Source organism: Pelophylax lessonae, assembly GCF_965119305.1.
Source record: "Pelophylax lessonae genome assembly, chromosome: 4".
NCBI classification, from domain to species: Eukaryota; Metazoa; Chordata; class Amphibia; order Anura; family Ranidae; genus Pelophylax; species Pelophylax lessonae.
This window is the reverse complement of record NC_138771.1, coordinates 478,058,953-478,076,737: the sequence shown is the minus strand read 5'-3', so window position 1 is coordinate 478,076,737 and position 17,785 is coordinate 478,058,953. Positions and strand designations below refer to the sequence as shown.

Genomic DNA, 17,785 nt, shown 5'->3' with positions numbered 1-17,785 from the left:
CTTGCTGAGGACATCTTGCTAGCCCGTGAAGATCTGGATGCATGCGATTGTGCATCGTCTTGCTGGGCGCCGGGAATGTTCTCCCTGCCTTGCTGTGTCGGCGGTGGCGTGACATCAGCCTTGTACTTTGTTCCTGATCTTAGACTCATGCTGCAGTAATGGCGTCTGTTTATTCCAGACCGGACGTGGTTGTCTTTTTACTGTTCTGCTTCCTGTTATTGAACTGTTGTATAACACTAGTCAGACAGCTTAACAATAATTCAGAAGTCAAGAAACGTGAGACATCGGATCTGTATGTATTCTTTTTTCTGAATAACTTTGTAAAACTACAACATAAGCATAAACAAAACATATGTGTCAGTACATTAAACATTATACAGCAGCCTCACTCCATCAGTGGATGTACTTACAGACAATTCCCTCATTAGTCCTGGAATAGATAAGAGCTCTTCTGAATGCTGTCAGGAATAGTTATGAAATGGAGGAAATACAGTTCCAGGTTAAAGGTTACAGCCCTTCCCTCTGAGGGGAATACCTTTTCCTGTCAAGCTTTAGCAAATACACTTCCAGGTTAAAGGTTACAAGCTCTTCCTCTATGTTCTGGCAAATTAATAACTATAATAACAAACTCTGACCACTAGATGGCAGCAACATCAACAACATTGCAGTATAATCTGCAACAGCACTGACCAATATGGGCAGAACAATCTCAATAAAGTGCATTCAAAGTAAAGTGCATAAAAGTCCACTGAAAATATAAATATAACCGTGGTTTAAAATTCAATAAAGTGCTTGACAGATGTTTCCATATAAAAGTGAAAGTGACACCACCACCGTTTAGCCACCAGATGGCCTCTCACCTCACTGAAGCATTAAACCAGCATTGAATCCTCAAAAAATGCCACTTCCTGGATTGATCTCACTGAAGCATTAAACCAGCATTAAATCCTCAAAAAATGCCACTTCCTGGATCGATCTCTCACCATTCCATGGACATGATATGTGAATAAAGATAATGAGGCATCTAAGTGTACACTGCTATTATCCTTAGAGATATGAAAAAAAAAAAAAAAAAATATATATATATATATATATATATATATATATATATAAAAATATAGATATATTTTTTCATATCTCTTCAGTGCAGCATCTATCTGGTCTTTGTAATGCCCTGATGAAGCTTTAATTGCGAAACGCGTTGGCTTTCCCAGGGACCGTTAGACTGCATGCACATTGAGATCCGTCGGTGTGGTACTCTGTTATCAATTTCAGTCAATCTTTACACACTCGGATCCGTGTACTTTCTTATCCTTTATTTGTTTGTTGTTATGTGATGTCACAATTGTTTTTATCTTGTGCAAAATAAAATGAATATGTTTTCCATTAATTGAAAACCCTAAATTATGCTCAATCCTTTCTATTTTTGTGAGGTCAAGGGGAGTCAGGGGTCATTTTAAATCAAGAACAAAGTAGTTTCTTTGAAAATAGTACCAAACTCCTGAGCATTTGCCCGGGTCATAGACAATCAGCTTACCTTACCAGCTTGATTTGAGTGGCTGATCTTTATGGCTGGCTTTTTTTTTACCACTACCATTCCTTTATACTGCCTTTTGAAATTTACAAATGCAGCAATTTAGAAACTGGATGAAAGGTTTAGCACTGGGAATGGGAAACACTTTTTCAAAGATAAATAGAGAATTTTATATAAAACTATATAAATCAACCAAAATTAGGAACAAATTAGGAGAAAAGAGGGACAAGCACCTCCCCCACAGTTAGTAAACACTCCCTAGGTACACATTTAACCCTTTGATCTCCTCTTCCCTGCCAGTGTCATTAGTATGGTGACAGTGCATATTTTTAGCACTGATCACTGTATCAGTGTCACTGGTCCCCAAAAAAAGCACAGAAGGTTTTACACCTTAATACATAGAATGCATTAGGCCCCTTTCACCCAGGCGGACCGGTCAGATCCGCCTGTCAGTTTTTTTGGCGGATCTGAACTGTCCCCCCATGCATCTCTATGGGGTATCGGATGGCAGCGGAGACATGTTCGCTGACATCCGATCCATCAAATCTGGACGGATGGAAACCCTATTTTACATCCGTCCAGCAGATCGGATGGAATCGGATGAGAACGGACAGACGGTCCATTCCCATCCGATTTCCCCATAGAGATGCATAGGGAACTGACAGCTGTGTCTCCACACACTGCATGGAGAACAGCATACTTGCCTACTGTCCCTTTTTTCCTGGGACAGTCCCTGCAAATAGGAGCCTGTCCCAGGTAATTTATATTGTCCCTGGAAGCACCTGTTAATCGGGCTGCCCATAAATGTTACGCAGAAGTAGTACAGCTGAATGGGAGACTTATTCCAACTCTGCTACTGTGGCCTTAAATTTGAAATTCCCTTTTTAATTTCCTGTAATTCTCTGAGTAGACTCTATAATCTGATAAATAGGTGAGATTAATTAGGCAGAGTGGGCGGAGCTTCAGGGAAGCGGGTGTGGCAATTGATAGCTGTGCTGCAAAGTGTCCCTGGAAATTTTTTTTACATGTTGGCAACTATGGAACAGCTGTCATCTTCCTGCTCAGCGGGGGATCACGTATACTACTTCCTTATTCTGCTATATGTATTCTGCTGCTTCTGCCAATAAATGTATATTGATTGGTTTGTGAAAAAGTTACTATGTGATATTTGCATGGCATTTTTCTTTATTTTATTTTTTTACTAGTAATGGCAGTGATCAGCGATTTTTAGTGGAACTGCAACATTGCTGCGGACAAAACAGGCACCTAGCTGACACTTTTTTGAGAACCAGTGACATTATTACAGTGATCAGTGCTAAAAAATATGCACTGTTACTGTACTAATGACACTGGCAGGGAAGAGGTTAACATCAGGGGCTATCAAAGGATTAACTGTGTGCCTAGCCCGTGCCTGCCAACTGTGTGGGGGCTGCTTTGACTGGATGAAGACAGAGATCGGTGTTCCTGCTTAGCAGGAACACAAAATCTCCATCTTCTCCCCTGTCAGAACGGCGATCTGCCTTGTTTACATAGGCAGATCATCGTTCTACCTCTCTAGGGAACGATCGCGCGTGGTCGGCTGACTTTGGCTCCACCGGACCCACTGATTGGCATCCCCTGTGTCCAATCAGCGCACGATCGTGCCTCTGGTGGTAGGTGCACGCCCCCCAGTGTTTATTGCACGAAATGACAAACAGGTACGTCGTTTCGCACAATAGAGCCGACCTGCTACAGTAAAGGTTCAGTAGGTGGTCGGCAAGAAAATAAAAGGTATGAGTTGATTGGTTACTATACTCAGCCTTTGTATCCCCAATTTGATAAATTCTCACACAGGTCACTTTACTGAGTACAACCAAAATTAACCTCTCTGTCACACTTACCCCTAATGCAGGTGGCCAGACACTATAGCTGGCTTCTGTGCTTTTCACTCACAGCGGCCCCCTTTCCTACCGGTACCCAGTTGCCCCAGAACTTATACACAATACAATAGTGTCTGGCTACCACACTGGGCCATGCGCAAACTGAGGAAAGCAAGCATGTACTGCGGTTGGCAGACAGGCACGGTTTAGAATAGTTAAGGTCAATATCCAAAGTCAAAAGGCTGGGAGAGTTCAGAGAAGAGTCAATAACCGATCCAATCTAGCAGAGCACACCAACAGGACGCTTGATCAGGTATTAACAGATGGACAAGGAGTATGCCAAAATCAGGATTCTGGAATGAGGTGCAGTAGCGTAATACGCTCCTAACATTCTCTTCCTAGAACAAATCAACCCTCCACACACACACAGTACATATGTCCCCTAACATCCCTAAATCCCCCTCCCAGCCTACCCACACTACCCACATAATACAGACCCCCCACAACACAAACCCCTTAGTACAGTACAGACCCCCCCAGCACAGACTGACCATCCCAGCAAAGACCCCTCAATGCCTATGACCCCTCAGTACAAACTCTTTTAGTACAGATGCCCCCCATCCATCACAAGCTGATCACCTGTAGAACAGGCTGACCTCCTCCCAGCACAGGCTGACCCCTATCATAGACCCCTCAGTAAAGACAGACCCCCCCAATATATAAATACCCCCCAGCACAGACTCCCTCAGTACAGACTGACCTTCTAACATTCCCACACCCTACCCCTCAGTAAAGGCACCTTAGTAGACACCCTTACCCCCCTACTAGTACAGACACCCCTTCCCCCAGAGCAACCCCCACACTAGTATACACCCCACAGCACAGAAACCCCTGCCCCCTCTCTAGTACAGGCTGCTCACTCCAGTATATACCTCACAATACAGAAACCCTTGCCCCCTCCAATACAGACACCACCTTCTCCAGTATACACCCCACAGTACAGCAGCCCCCCCCCTCTTCAGTACAGAAACCCTCCTTTTCCAGTATACACCCCACAATACAGAAACCTTTGCCCCCCCCCCCCCACAGTACAAACATACCCATCCCCCCCGGAACAGATACCCTTTTTTCTTGTATAGACCTCACAATACATAAAATGTTTTCCCCTCTCTCCAGTATTCACTCAGAATTGCTCATCCCCCCCAAACTCACTTACTATCATATATACACTAGTCAAGTATAGAGAGAGCTTAGAGGGGAAGTCCGGAGAAGAAGAGGAAAGTGATGGGTAGAGCAGGGGAGGTTACATGCTCACACTTTAGGCTCCCGTTGTAATTGAAGATGCAGGTATGGACTCACTGGGGGTGCCACAACTGCTTGGTGTTTTTCTTTTGCATTGCACCGTGCTATGCGGCAGCGCATTGCAACACAAAAAGATTAGTGTCGGGCGGCCACAGACCCCCCCTGCAGTACACCACTGTTATATCAATCTACAAACAGATATTTATAGATAATTGCGGGCCTCTTTTTAATTGCATGCCTTATTTTTTAAATCTTCCCTGTTCTTCTTACAGTGGTCATTTTTACTAAGGGCAGATTAATCCATCTTCCATTACTTCCTGGAACTCTGGGTCTGCCTCCTGGGACAGTACCAGTGCACACCATCAGAGGGAAAAGACACTGGTGATGTAGCTTCCCAGGATGCATCTGTGTGACCCAGGTTTTATCACCAGCACCACACCTAACAAGGAAATGGAAAAATAGTAATAGTAAATAAAAGCAAAACATGTAAGATGAATGTAAGATGGTTTCATATCAGTACGTAGAGCTGCCTGCTGATGCGATTTTTAGTAACAGGGAGAAAGGTCTGTTTTAATTCAATTCATTTAAAAAAAAGAAAAAGCCTGTCCTAATTAAAAAGACAGTGAAAAGACCACATGCAAGCAGTCCAGATTCTTACTTGAGGTATTAAAGCGATAGTAAAGTTCCAAAAAGAAAGTCATAATGTGCTAGTATAAATCGCATATTAGCACACCACGCCAGACTTACCCTAAAATGAAGCCCTCCAGCGGCACACTGTCACTGCTGTTGGTGCTTCCATCTTTAACCATCTTTTTTCCTTTCAGGTTTGGCTGTTTGAATGGTCGAGGCACGATGATGTCACTCCCACGCATCCCTGCCAAAGCCACGATCACGGCACAGTGCTCTTAATGGAGTATGCCATGATGTCACCAGCCTCTACAAATATGAATATCTCCTAAATGGTACACCTTTAGAAGATATTCACTGCACCTACAGGCCAAGAAAACCAGAAAGAAACTAGCAGCTGTGCTGATCAAAAAGGAGTTTCCCTGGCTGGCTGGTAATTGTAGTTCTTTAACCACTTGCCGCCCTGGGCAAAATGACGTATGGGTACGTCACTCGCCCACGAGCCAATAGGGGGCGAGCGCTCCTGCCCCCGCTCGTTCACTGCCATCCCATCGCGAGTGACCGGCAGCTCTGATGTCCACCAGCCACTCGCGATCTCCCGCTGGAGAGGGAGAAAGGCAGGCGGCTAATGTAAACAAAGCCGCCTGTCATTCTCCCTGGTGTAACTGCAGAGATCATACGATCCTGCTTTGTAGGATTGTATGTCTCTGTGGTTACATCAATAGCCACGCCCCTTTACAGTTAGAAGCAAGCCCTTAGGGACACACTTAACCCCTGGATGTCTAATAAAGTTAACCCCTTCCCTGCCAGTGTAATTTTTACAGTAACAGTGCATATGTATAGCACTGATTACTGCAGTAATGTCACTGGTACCTCCAAAAGTGTCGAAAATGTCAGTCAAGGGTCCGATCTGTCCGCCGCAATGTCGCAGTCCTGCAAAAAAATCGCAGATCACTGCCATTACTAGTTAAAAAAAAAACAATAAAAATGACATAAATCTTTCCCTTAGTTAGTAAACGTAAAAACTTTTGCGCAAACCAATCAAAATACGCTTATTGCAATTTTTTTAACCAAAAATATGTAGCAGAAAACAAATTGGCCTAAAATGTTAAAAAATTTTGATTTTTTTGGGGGGAAATTTCATATAAAAAATGTGAAAAATATTGTTATTTTTTCAAAACTGTTGCTCTTTTTTTGTTTATAGCGCAAAAAGTAAAAATCGCACAGGTGATCAAATACCACCAAAAGAAATCTCTGTTTGAAGGAAAAATAGGACATCAATTTAATTCGGGTACAGCGTCGCATGACCGCACAATTGTCCGTTAAAATCTTGCAGTGCCGAATCGCAAAATAGGCCCTGGTCTTTGAGCAGCCAAATCCTCTGGGGCTTAAAGAGGAAGTAAACCCTCCTCTACAACTTGTACCTATAGGCAAGCCTATGATAAGGCTTACCTATAGGTACTGTAAATATCTCCTAAACATGTACCGTTTAGGAGATATTTACCTTACATGTCGCCAGTGACGTCACTGGCGCATGCGCTCTGAAGGAACGGCCGATCGTGCCGTTCCTTCAGAGCCCCGTGCTGTGACTGTCGGCTCCCGCGCGCGTGCGCGGGAGTGACGTCACCGCGGCTCCGGCCAATCAGATGGCCGGATGCCGCGATCCCGGAAGACGGGCGACTAGACATGTCGCCCGTCATAGAGGTGAGTGAGCGGCACGGCGGGGGCTCGTTCTGAGGTAAGTATTGCATAATGAGCTAATATGCGATGCATACTAGCTCATTATGTCTTTCTTTTGCAGGGTTTAAAAAAAAAAAAAAAAAAATCAAACGAGTTTACAACCTCTTTAAGTGGTTAAGAGTAATAAATCACAAGCCGATAGGGTGCTGCAGCTCTCTAAGATTCCACTGGGTGGCAGGAATGTATCTAAGCAAAAACAAGAAAGGAGGGAGCCCACATCCTCCCTAATCTAATTCAGCTTGAAATTCAATAAAAACTCTCTAACTATTGCGCTCACATTTACCAGACGATAAATTCAGCACATAAATGTAATCCTTGGCTACTCTCCTGTGTCACCTGCTGTAAGATCCCAACAGGGGAGGAAGACTGCAAGTTCAAAGACTGGATCCTGAAAGCAAGTCCTCAGCCGCCCGTGACACAAACACAGCGTGCATTCTGTAGCCTAGTGTGCATGCACCTGGTCTAGCCAGCACCGTGATCTGTCACAGAAAACCAACACGAGGAGGAGACAGGAGGAGAAAACAAATGCAAGACTGTTGACGCGCCATAATGACGCGTTTCAGAGGCGTGGCCTCCTTTTTTAAATCACCTGACAAGTGACTAGATAATGGAGGCCACGCCTCAGTTTGTTCTCTCCTCCTGATTTTCCTCTGCTGCCGTTAAGGTACACTTACAGGTCTTGTCCCTTTCCCAGCCTGTGACTGGACAGAAGAAGTAGCAGAGTGATGCTCTCTTCTACTACTATCAGCATACTCCTTGCACTGCAGAACAGCTAATTGGCTCCTTGTGCTGCTTCTCTTTCTCCATGTCTAAGCTCTGCTGTTATGCAGGGACTGCAGAAAGCTAATACCAAGTCAAATTCAGGTACTTACACTGCTTGTATTGAAAAAAAAAAAAGTTTAATAATAAATACAGAACTAAATGAATGTGTGGTTTTTTTATATCTGCCTAGACTTCAGCTTTAACCAGTTGCCGACCACCGCAAGACTATATACGGTGGCGGTCAGCCCCGACCAGGCAAAGTGACGTATAGTATACGTCACTAGCCTGTCACTTGCTTGGGAGCCAATAGCGGGCGGCGCGGAGGCGTGCTCCTGCCCCGGCTTGTTCCCTAGCAAGTCCATGCGTGTGACCAGCGGACCCGATGTCCGCCGGTCACTCGGCGATCGTCGGTGCAGAGGGAGAAAGGCAGGCAGCTAATGTAAACAAGCCGCCTGTCATTCTCCCCTGTGTAGGAATGGTGATCATATGGTTCTACTATGTAGGACCATTGATCACTGTTCCTACACCAGTAGCCATGTCCAATCACAGTTAGAAGCACGCCCCTAGGGACACACTTAATCCCTCCTTTCCCAATAAAGTTAACCCCTTCCCTGCCAGTGTCATTTTGCAGTAACAGTGCATATGTATAGCACTGATTACTGCAGAAATGTCACTGGTAACCCCAAAAGTGTCAAAAATGTCAGTCAAGAGTCCGATCTGTCCACTGCAATGTCGCAGTACCGCAAAAAAATCGCAGATCGCCGCCATTACGCGTTAAAAAAAAACACCAAAAATGACAGAAATCTTTCCCTTAGTTAGTAAATGCAATAACTTTTGCGCAAACCAATCAAAATACACTTTTTGCAATTCTTTTTTACCAAACATATGTAGCAGAAAACAAATTGGCCAAAAATGTTAAAAAATTTTGATTTTTACATTTTTTTTTTTTTTGGGGAATTTCATATAAAAAAATGTGAAAAATATTGTTATTTTTGCAAAATTTACGCTTTTTTTTTGTTTATAGCGCATGATCAAAAAATTGCACAGGTGATCAAATACCACCAAAAGAAAGCTCTGTTTGTGGGAAAAAAGGACATCAAATTCGTTTAGGTACAGCGTTGCACGACCGCGCAATTGTCCGTTAAAGTCACGCAGTAAAAAATCGCAAAAAACCCCCTGGTCAGGAAGGGGGTAAAATCTTCCGAGGCTTAAGTGGTTAACTACAAACTTATAAAGCAATAAAGAGCATCTATACCCAATTTTTGCCTATAGTTCTGCTTTATGTATGTTCCCAACCACTTATGTCAATTGAAAGGCCGTTTTGGAAATTGTATGCGGTAGTATAATAATGTGTCTACAGTAATTTCATTGGCTTACAATATCTTCTATAACGTGTAAACTTTAGAGCTATATACTTAAAATCTGCATAGCTCCATTTGTTAAAATAGCATGTTTTACCTATCTAGCTCCGCCAACGACTCCACCGACAACCACAAGGAGGACAACGCCCCAAAGGATCCGCCCACCTGTCAGGAAAACTACTCAGCCTCCTACAACAGCAAAGGCCACCACACTACCAGTTACATCTGTAAAAGCTACAACTCTGCTACCGATAACCAAAATCATTTCCACGCCCTCACCTACACCTGCCAGAACCACCATAGTAGTACCTACAGGTGAGGAATCTATAGAAACTGCCACAGTACCTGCAGGTGAGGAAACAATGGAAACTACCACAGTACCTCCAGCCAAAAGAACTACAACTCCACAGCCCGCACCCACAGGATCTACTCCAGCACCAGCTGTTATAACTACAGAAATATCACCAGAACCATCAAGCCCACCCTACACTATCACCACTGATGAGACTACCACTGAAGCAAAGCCTCTGAGCACAGGTACAAATCTTTGTCTTCAATTTATATTTCCAAAAAAAAATTAAAAAATTGCAGTCTGTAGTAGCTAGTAGGTACCTGATTATATGAGGAGCATATTCAGTTTCCAGGTTGGTGCTTTTTCCTTTATTATGACTATAGTAATACACTTCATAGACATACAGATTTATTTAAGGTATAGCTAAGCCCAAAAACTAAAAAGTAATATTTGGTCCTTTTTGGTTTGTTAAATATGCAACTGAAAGTGTTTTTTTCCTAAATGTTCGATAAGTTAAAAAAAAAAAAAAAGTTGATTTTGGCACAAATATCGTAAGCTGATAACTTCCTATGCACTCTGCCTGTGCTGACTGTTATCAATTACATTGTCCCCAGTTATCTCTGAGGACTACAGAACCACACACCACTTTGTTATGTAGGATCGGAGAGGGGCCGAGTTCTGTATTCTTATTTCGTTTCTGAGGTCCTTATATAGTACCATAAGTGAATGTTGTTACACTAGGACAGGAAATACACTATATTGCCAAAAGTATTGGGATACCTACCTTTACACGCACATGAATGGTGATGGCTTCCCAGTCTTAGTCCGTAGGGTTCAATATTTAGTTGGCTCACCCTTTGTACCTATAACAGTTTCAACTCTTCTAGGAAGGCTGTCCACAAGGTTTAGGAGTGTGTCTATGGGAATGTTTGACCATTCTTCCAGAAGCGCATTTGTAAGGTCTGGCACTGATGTGGACAAAAAGGCCTGGCTCGCAGTCTCAACCCGATAGAAAAGTGTTCTATCGGGTTGAGGTGTGGGCCAATCAAGTTCCTCCACCCCAAACTCACTCATTTATGTCTTAATGGATCTTGCTTTGTGCACTGGTCCAAATAATTTGGTGAAGGGGGGAGTCTGGTGTGGTTCAGTAGTTGGGCTTGGCCGCTTAGTTCCAGTGCAGGGAACTCCTAAGGCGTCAGCATACCAAGACATTTTGGACAATTTCATGCTCCCAACTTTGTGGGAACAGTTTGGGGATGGCCCCTTCCTGTTCAAACATGACTGCATATCATGCGCATTAATATAAAAATTTGAGGAAGCTGAGTTTACCCTATTATGACAGTATAATCTCCTAATCTGTAAAAAACTCTTAAACAACAACTATGCAAAACCTATTAGTACATTAAAATAATTGTTGAACCCCTTGTGTATTTGCCTAGGAAAGTCAATACAGCTTTAAGGCCCCATTCACACTAGTGCGACTTATCCCGCGATTTTGGACCGCAAAATTGCATGACAAGTCGTTTTCCATTATTTTCAATGAGCCCCATTCATATCAGTGCGTTTTGAAGTCGCACCGACTTCAAAGTAGTTCCTGCACTACTTTGCCAGGATTTTAATGTGTTTTGAGGCATATAGCCTTGCCATTGCTTTCAAAATCGAGTCAAAATCGCGGCAAAATCGCGCTGTAAAATCGCGCTGTAAAATTGCGTCGCATTAGTGTGAATGGGGCCTGAAATCGAGTCAAAATCGCGGCAAAGTCGCGGCAAAATCGTGCTGTAAAATTGCGTCGCATTAGTGTGAATGGGGCCTGAATCATAGACTATCTGTATAGGTATTTTGTCCACCTAGGACCGTTATTTGGCTGGTTTCTCTATATATCAATTAAAGGAAGCCAGAAAATAGCATAGATAGCATAAAACCGTTTATTTAAAATTCCCCCCAAAAAATATAAAAAATGCCACTCACAAATATAGTGCCTCACCTGGCACCAGGAATGATCTGCCAAAAGGTTTATGAGCCACCGCCATTCCAATCCTCGTGGGAGCCAGGGAGCGTTCCAAAGAATGGATGTGATGCAGTTGGAAATCCAGCTGCTACACCTTCGTCACATCATGGGATGTTATCAGGAGGCGACTTTACCAAAAATAAATGCTGGATATTGACCCTCTAGGGGCTAGAGGGACTGATTCTCTGCTAGAGCCCCAACAGCCAAAAATAGAATTTCTTCTGGGTACAGGGGACTACATTGGCACAGACCCTGATTCTTGAAATTGAATGGCCAATTGCCAGAACTATCAATGGATGCTGCCTGATGGGAACAAAGAGAAAACTTAGTACAGCGATGAGCTCATCAGTGTGGTCTGATACATCTTCATGAATCAAAGCTGGGGATTGGTGGGTTGGCATACCAGAGGCCAACCTGTAGCAGTAAACTGCAGGGGAGAAAAGTGAGGTCATTGACCTGGGTATGCTGGCTGGCAGAAGAGTCTGGGTCTCAAGAATGGATGAAGGGAATCACACATTTTTTGAAAAGCAAATACAGTATATCTCAGCTATGCCTATCTCTGTTTGCCTGGAGCTGAGCTTTAAAGTGGAACTTTACCCATAACTTAATTTTCCAACTAAATTCTGCTTTGAGAACACACAGAAGAATTCAAGTTCTCCTTTAATGATGGAATAAATGACTAAACTATAAAACCTGGGTGGTGTTGCTGTGAATCTGGGTGGTGATTGAGCGTGTAAGACATCAGTTTTCCCTTTGAGTGTTGAGCTCCACCAAATGATGCAAACCATTTCCTGCAAAATAGATATTAAAATAATCATTAGAGTATTCATAGCTGGACTTTAGGCAGATACATGATACACTACCACACTAATGCAACCCTCTAACTATTATTACATCATTAAATGTTTTTTTTATTTTTTAAATTTCACGCAGTACAAGTAACCCTAATTTGACTAAATGTCAGCCTCTTGTACCATCTTTACAGCAGAGATCGATAAGATGTTGGGGGGAAACAGTCCAATTGGGTGTGCTGCAAAGCATAGAGTGTGCTGATAGGAGGAGAGAGTAGAGTGACAGAGAGATGAGCTAATTTTTCAGGCTCCAGTCACAGGGTGGAAAAGAGACTTGTAAGTGAAAGCGAAATTGCAGCAGGCAAATATCAGGTCCCCTTCCCTGCCAGGGTCACCTAGAGCCCAGGGTTAGCATGCCAAACCCCCCCCCCCACCCCCCCCCCTCCAGATGTATAAGCATTAGGTGCTCTCCTCACAAAAACACTGAGCACTAATCAGCATGCTAATCCCCTAAGCATAAATTCCACCTCCTCCTAGTACAAATCCACCCCCTCCTTCTGAAATACCCCCTCTTAGCACAAATTTTGCTACCCCATCTCAAATGCCCACTCTCCCAAAAAAAAAAAGAAGAAAAAAAAAACCCATTGGCAGAAATCCCCTACCTACTGTATGACATAAAATATTGCAATGATCGCCATTTTATTCTCTAGGGTTTCTGCAAAAAAAAAAAATATATATATATATGTTACATTTTTTCCTTTAGAAATGTCAGTATTGCTGCAACAGGCTCCATACATCGTACATATGCGCCACTTTACAGGCACATTAAGGGGACCCCCCAGTCACGATATTTAACCACTTAAGCCCCGGAGGATTTGGCTGCTAAAGGACCAGACCCCTTTTTTCAACTTGGCACTTCGTGACTTTAACTGATAATTGCTCGGTCATGCAATGCTGTACCTAAACGAAATTTACGTCCTTTTTTTCCCACAAACAGAGCTTTCTTTTGGTGGCATTTGATCACCTCTGCGCTTTTTATTTTTTGCGATATTAATAAAAAAAGAGCGAAAATTTTGCAAAAAAATGACATTTTCAACTTTGTCTTTTAAAAAATATCCAATATACTCAATTTATGTCATTTTTTTTGGCCAAAATATATTTAGCTACATGTCTTTGACAAAAAAAAAATCAATGAGCGTATTTTTATTGGTTTGCGCAAAAGTTATAGCGTCTACAAACTATGGTGTAAATACTGAAATTTACGAAGCTTTAATTTCTGACTGCCTATCTCATTTCATGAAGTGCTAAAATGGCGGGGCAGTACAAAACCCCCCCAAACTACCACTTTTTGGAAAGTAGACATCCTAAGGAATGTTCTGAGAGGCATGTTGAGCTCATTGAATATTTTATTTTTTTGTCACAGGTGTTTGAAAAATGACTAAAAAAATTTTTTTTTTTTACACAAAGTTGTCATTGAAATGATATATTGCTCACACATGCCATGGGTATATGTGTAATTACACCCCAAAATATATTCTGCTGCTTCTCCTGAGTACAGGGATACCACATATGTGAGACTTTTTGGGAGCGTAGCTGTGTACGGGAGCCGGAAACCAAATCACCACCATCAGAATTTCAAAGGGCGTACATTTTTCATTGCATTTTCTCACTACCTATAACGGTTTAGGAGGCCCTGAAATGTCAAGATACCACAAAACCCCCCCAAATGACCCCATTTTGGAAAGTAGACACCCCAAGCTGTTTGCTGAGAGGCATGGTGAGTCCATGGAATATTTTATATTTTGCCACAAGTTTCGGGAAAATTACAATTTTTTTTTTTAATTTTTTTTTTTTACACAACGTTGTCACTAAAAGATAAATTTCTCACACATGACATGGGTATATGTGGAATGACACCCCAAAATACATTCTGCCGCTTCTCCTGAGTATGGGGATGCCCCATGTGTGAGACTTTTTGGGAGCCTAGCTGTGTACAGGACCGCGAAAACCAATCAACACTCTCAGGTTTTCTAATGGCGTAAATTGTTCATGTCACCTCTGCACTACCTGTCGCAGTTTCGGAGGCCCTAAAATTCCAAGATAGCACAAAACCCCCCCAAATGACCCCATTTTGGAAAGTAGACACCCCAAGCTATTTGCTGAGAGGCATGGTGAGTCCATGGAATATTTTATATTTTGCCACAAGTTCCGGGAAATATATATATATATATATTTTTTTTTTTTACACAAAGCTGTCAGTAAATGATATATTGCTCACACATGCCATGGGTATATGTGAAATGACACCCCAAAATACATTCTGCTGCTTCTCCTGAGTACAGGGATACCCCATGTGTGAGACTTTTTTGCAGTCTAGCCGAGTACAGGACCCCGAAAACCAACCTCCACTTTCAGGCTTTCCAAAGGCGTAAATTGTTGATTTCACTCCTGACTACCTATCACAGTTTCGGAGGCCCTAAAATTCCAAGATAGCACAAAACCCCCCCAAATGACCCCATTTTGGAAAGTAGACACCCCAAGCTGTTTGCTGAGAGGCATGGTGAGTCCATGGAATATTTTATATTTTGCCACAAGTTCCGGGAAATATATATATATATATTTTTTTTTTTTTTACACAAAGCTGTCAGTAAATGATATATTGCTCACACATGCCATGTGTATATGTGAAATGACACCCCAAAATACATTCTGCTGCTTCTCCTGAGTACAGGGATACCCCATGTGTGAGACTTTTTTGCAGTCTAGCCGAGTACAGGACCCCGAAAACCAACCTCCACTTTCAGGCTTTCCAAAGGCGTAAATTGTTGATTTCACTCCTGACTACCTATCACAGTTTCGGAGGCCCTAAAATTCCAAGATAGCACAAAACCCCCCCAAATGACCCCATTTTGGAAAGTAGACACCCTGAGCTATTTGCAGAGAGGCATGTTGAGTGTTTTGCAGATCTCACTTTTTGTCACAAAGTTTTGGAAATTGAAAAAAGAGGAAAAAAAATGCATTTTCCTGTTTTTTCTTCATTTTCCAAAAAAAATGAGAGCTGCAAAATACTCACCATGCCTCTCAGCAAATAGATTGGAGTGTCTACTTTGCAAAATTGGGTCATTTGGGGGGGTTTTGTGCTATCTTGGAATTTTAGGGCCTCCGAAACTGTGATAGGTAGTCAGGAGTGAAATCAACAATTTACGCCCTTGGAAAGCCTGAAAGTGGAGGTTGGTTTTCGGGGTCCTGTACTCGGCTAGACTGCAAAAAAGTCTCACACATGGGGTATCCCTGTACTCAGGAGAAGCAGCAGAATGTATTTTGGGGTGTCATTTCACATATACCCATGGCATGCGTGAGCATTATATCATTTACTGACAACTTTGTGTTAAAAAAAAAAAAAAAATTATTTTCCCGAAACTTGTGGCAAAATATAAACTATTCCATGGACTCACCATGCTTCTCAGCCAATAGCTTGGAGTGTCTACTTTGCAAAATGGGGTCATTTGGGGGGGTTTTGTGCTATCTTGAAATTTCAGGGCCTCTGAAACTGTGACAGGTAGTCAGGGGTAAAATCAGCAATTTACGCCATTAGAAAACCTGAAGATGTGGATTGGTTTTCGGGGGCGCGTACACAGCTACGCTGCCAAAAAGTCTCACACATGGGGTATCCCTGTACTCAGGAGAAGCAGCAGAATGTATTTTGGGGTGTCATTTTACATATACACATGGCATGTGTGAGCAATATATCATTTAGTGACAACTTTCTGTAAAAAAACAACAAAAAAAAAAGAAATAATAATTTTCCCGACACTTGTAGCAAAATATAAAATATTCCATGGACTCACCATGCCTCTCAGCAAATAGCTTTGGGTGTCTACTTTTCAAAAAGGGGTCATTTGGGGGTGTTTGAACTGTCCCGGCATTTTATGCTCAATCTTATCCACACATCACCCACTCTTCTAACCACTTGAAAACCAAGCCTTTTCTGTGCCTTTTTGTTTACATGAAAAAATATTTTTTTTTTACTAGAAAATTACTTTGAACCCCCAAACATTATATATTTCTTTAAAGCAGAGGCCCTATAGAATAAAATGGGGGATGTTGCAAATTTTTTTGTCACACGGTATTTGCGCACAGATTTTCCAAACGCAATTTTTGCGAAAAAAATACATTTTTTTTAAATTTATTGCACAAATACACTATATAATTCCAATTTTTTTGGTAAAATTTAAAAGATGATCTTATGCCGAGTTCATAGACACCTGACATGACATGCTTTAAAAATTGCGCACGCCTGCGCAGCGGCAACAACGTACGTACATTTTTAAAAACTTTAAAAGTCTGTTATTTTGACACCTTTCCTTTAATTTTTTTTTTTAAATCATTTTTATTGTTATCACAGTGAATTTAGATATCCCCTATGATAGCAATCGGTAGTGACAGGTACTCTTTTTTAAAAAAATTGGGGTCTTTTATACTCTAGATCTCTCCTCTGACCTTAATGTATCTGACCACGCCAGAATTGGTGTGATAAAATACTTTCCCAATTTCCCAATGGCCCTGTTTATTTCTGGCGAAAAAGAAGTCATGAAATGCTCGTAGCCTCCGGCATCTTAGGCCATAGAGATGATTGGAGCCATTCTAATCTTCAATTAGCTCTATGGTTAGATAACTGAACCACCGGCTGCACTCTCGGGTTAACCGGTGGGACAGGAGAGCCCAAGAAAAACCACGGAAGGCTGCGGAAGGCGGCGGTGGGGGGGGGGGAGACCCCTCCCACTGCATGTAAAAGCAGTCTAGCGGCCAATTACCTGCTAGGATTGCTTTTACATGTTAGCCGACCGCTGGCTGTAAAAAACGATACCAAGATGATGCCTAAATCTGCAGGCATCATCCTGGTACAACCACTCAAAGTCCAGCAACGTACCAGTACATTGCTGGTCCTTGTTTGGCATATAGGTTTTTTTTTTTCATGCAGCCTGTGGGCTGAACGGAAAAAAAGAGAACCTATCAGAAATCAGCACAGGAATAATGCGTAGTATTACTCATCATTAACCGCCCAAACAACCACCCACTGAATTTAATGATGGGTATACACGACACTATCCACGTATACCAAAATAGGATTTTAACTGCAGTGCTGAAATCAGAAAATCACCACAGCTGCTATCAGCAAAGGTATCCATATATGCTGAGCGCAAACACTGTTTGTGTCAGAATATATAAAATCAATGCGTGGTAGCCGACGAGTACCTGCAAGAGAAACAGGTCACAAAAGAATGAAAAAACAAACAAAGTACATTAAAAAAAAGTACATTAGGAAGAGTAGGACATATAAAATGACTGACACAACAAAAGTTTTTGGATTCTCATCATTAACCGCCCAAACAACCACCCACTGAATTTAATGATGGGTATACACGGCGCTATCCACGTATACCAAAATAGGATTTTAACTGCAGTGCTGAAATCAGAAAATCACCACAGCTGCTATCAGCAAAGGTAT

The 17,785-nt window shown here is 42.2% G+C and overlaps 1 protein-coding gene across 1 annotated transcript in view; it reads left to right on the top strand.

The window, feature by feature from the left end:
- The window catches only part of LOC309553263 (uncharacterized protein), a 93,164-nt gene that overhangs the window by 46,458 nt on the left and 28,921 nt on the right, over nt 1–17,785 (top strand). Inside the window, exon 3 of the mRNA XM_082254262.1 lies at nt 9,291–9,722. Coding sequence (XP_082110388.1) covers nt 9,291–9,722 — 432 coding nt within the window. The remainder of the gene's footprint in view (nt 1–9,290; nt 9,723–17,785) is intronic.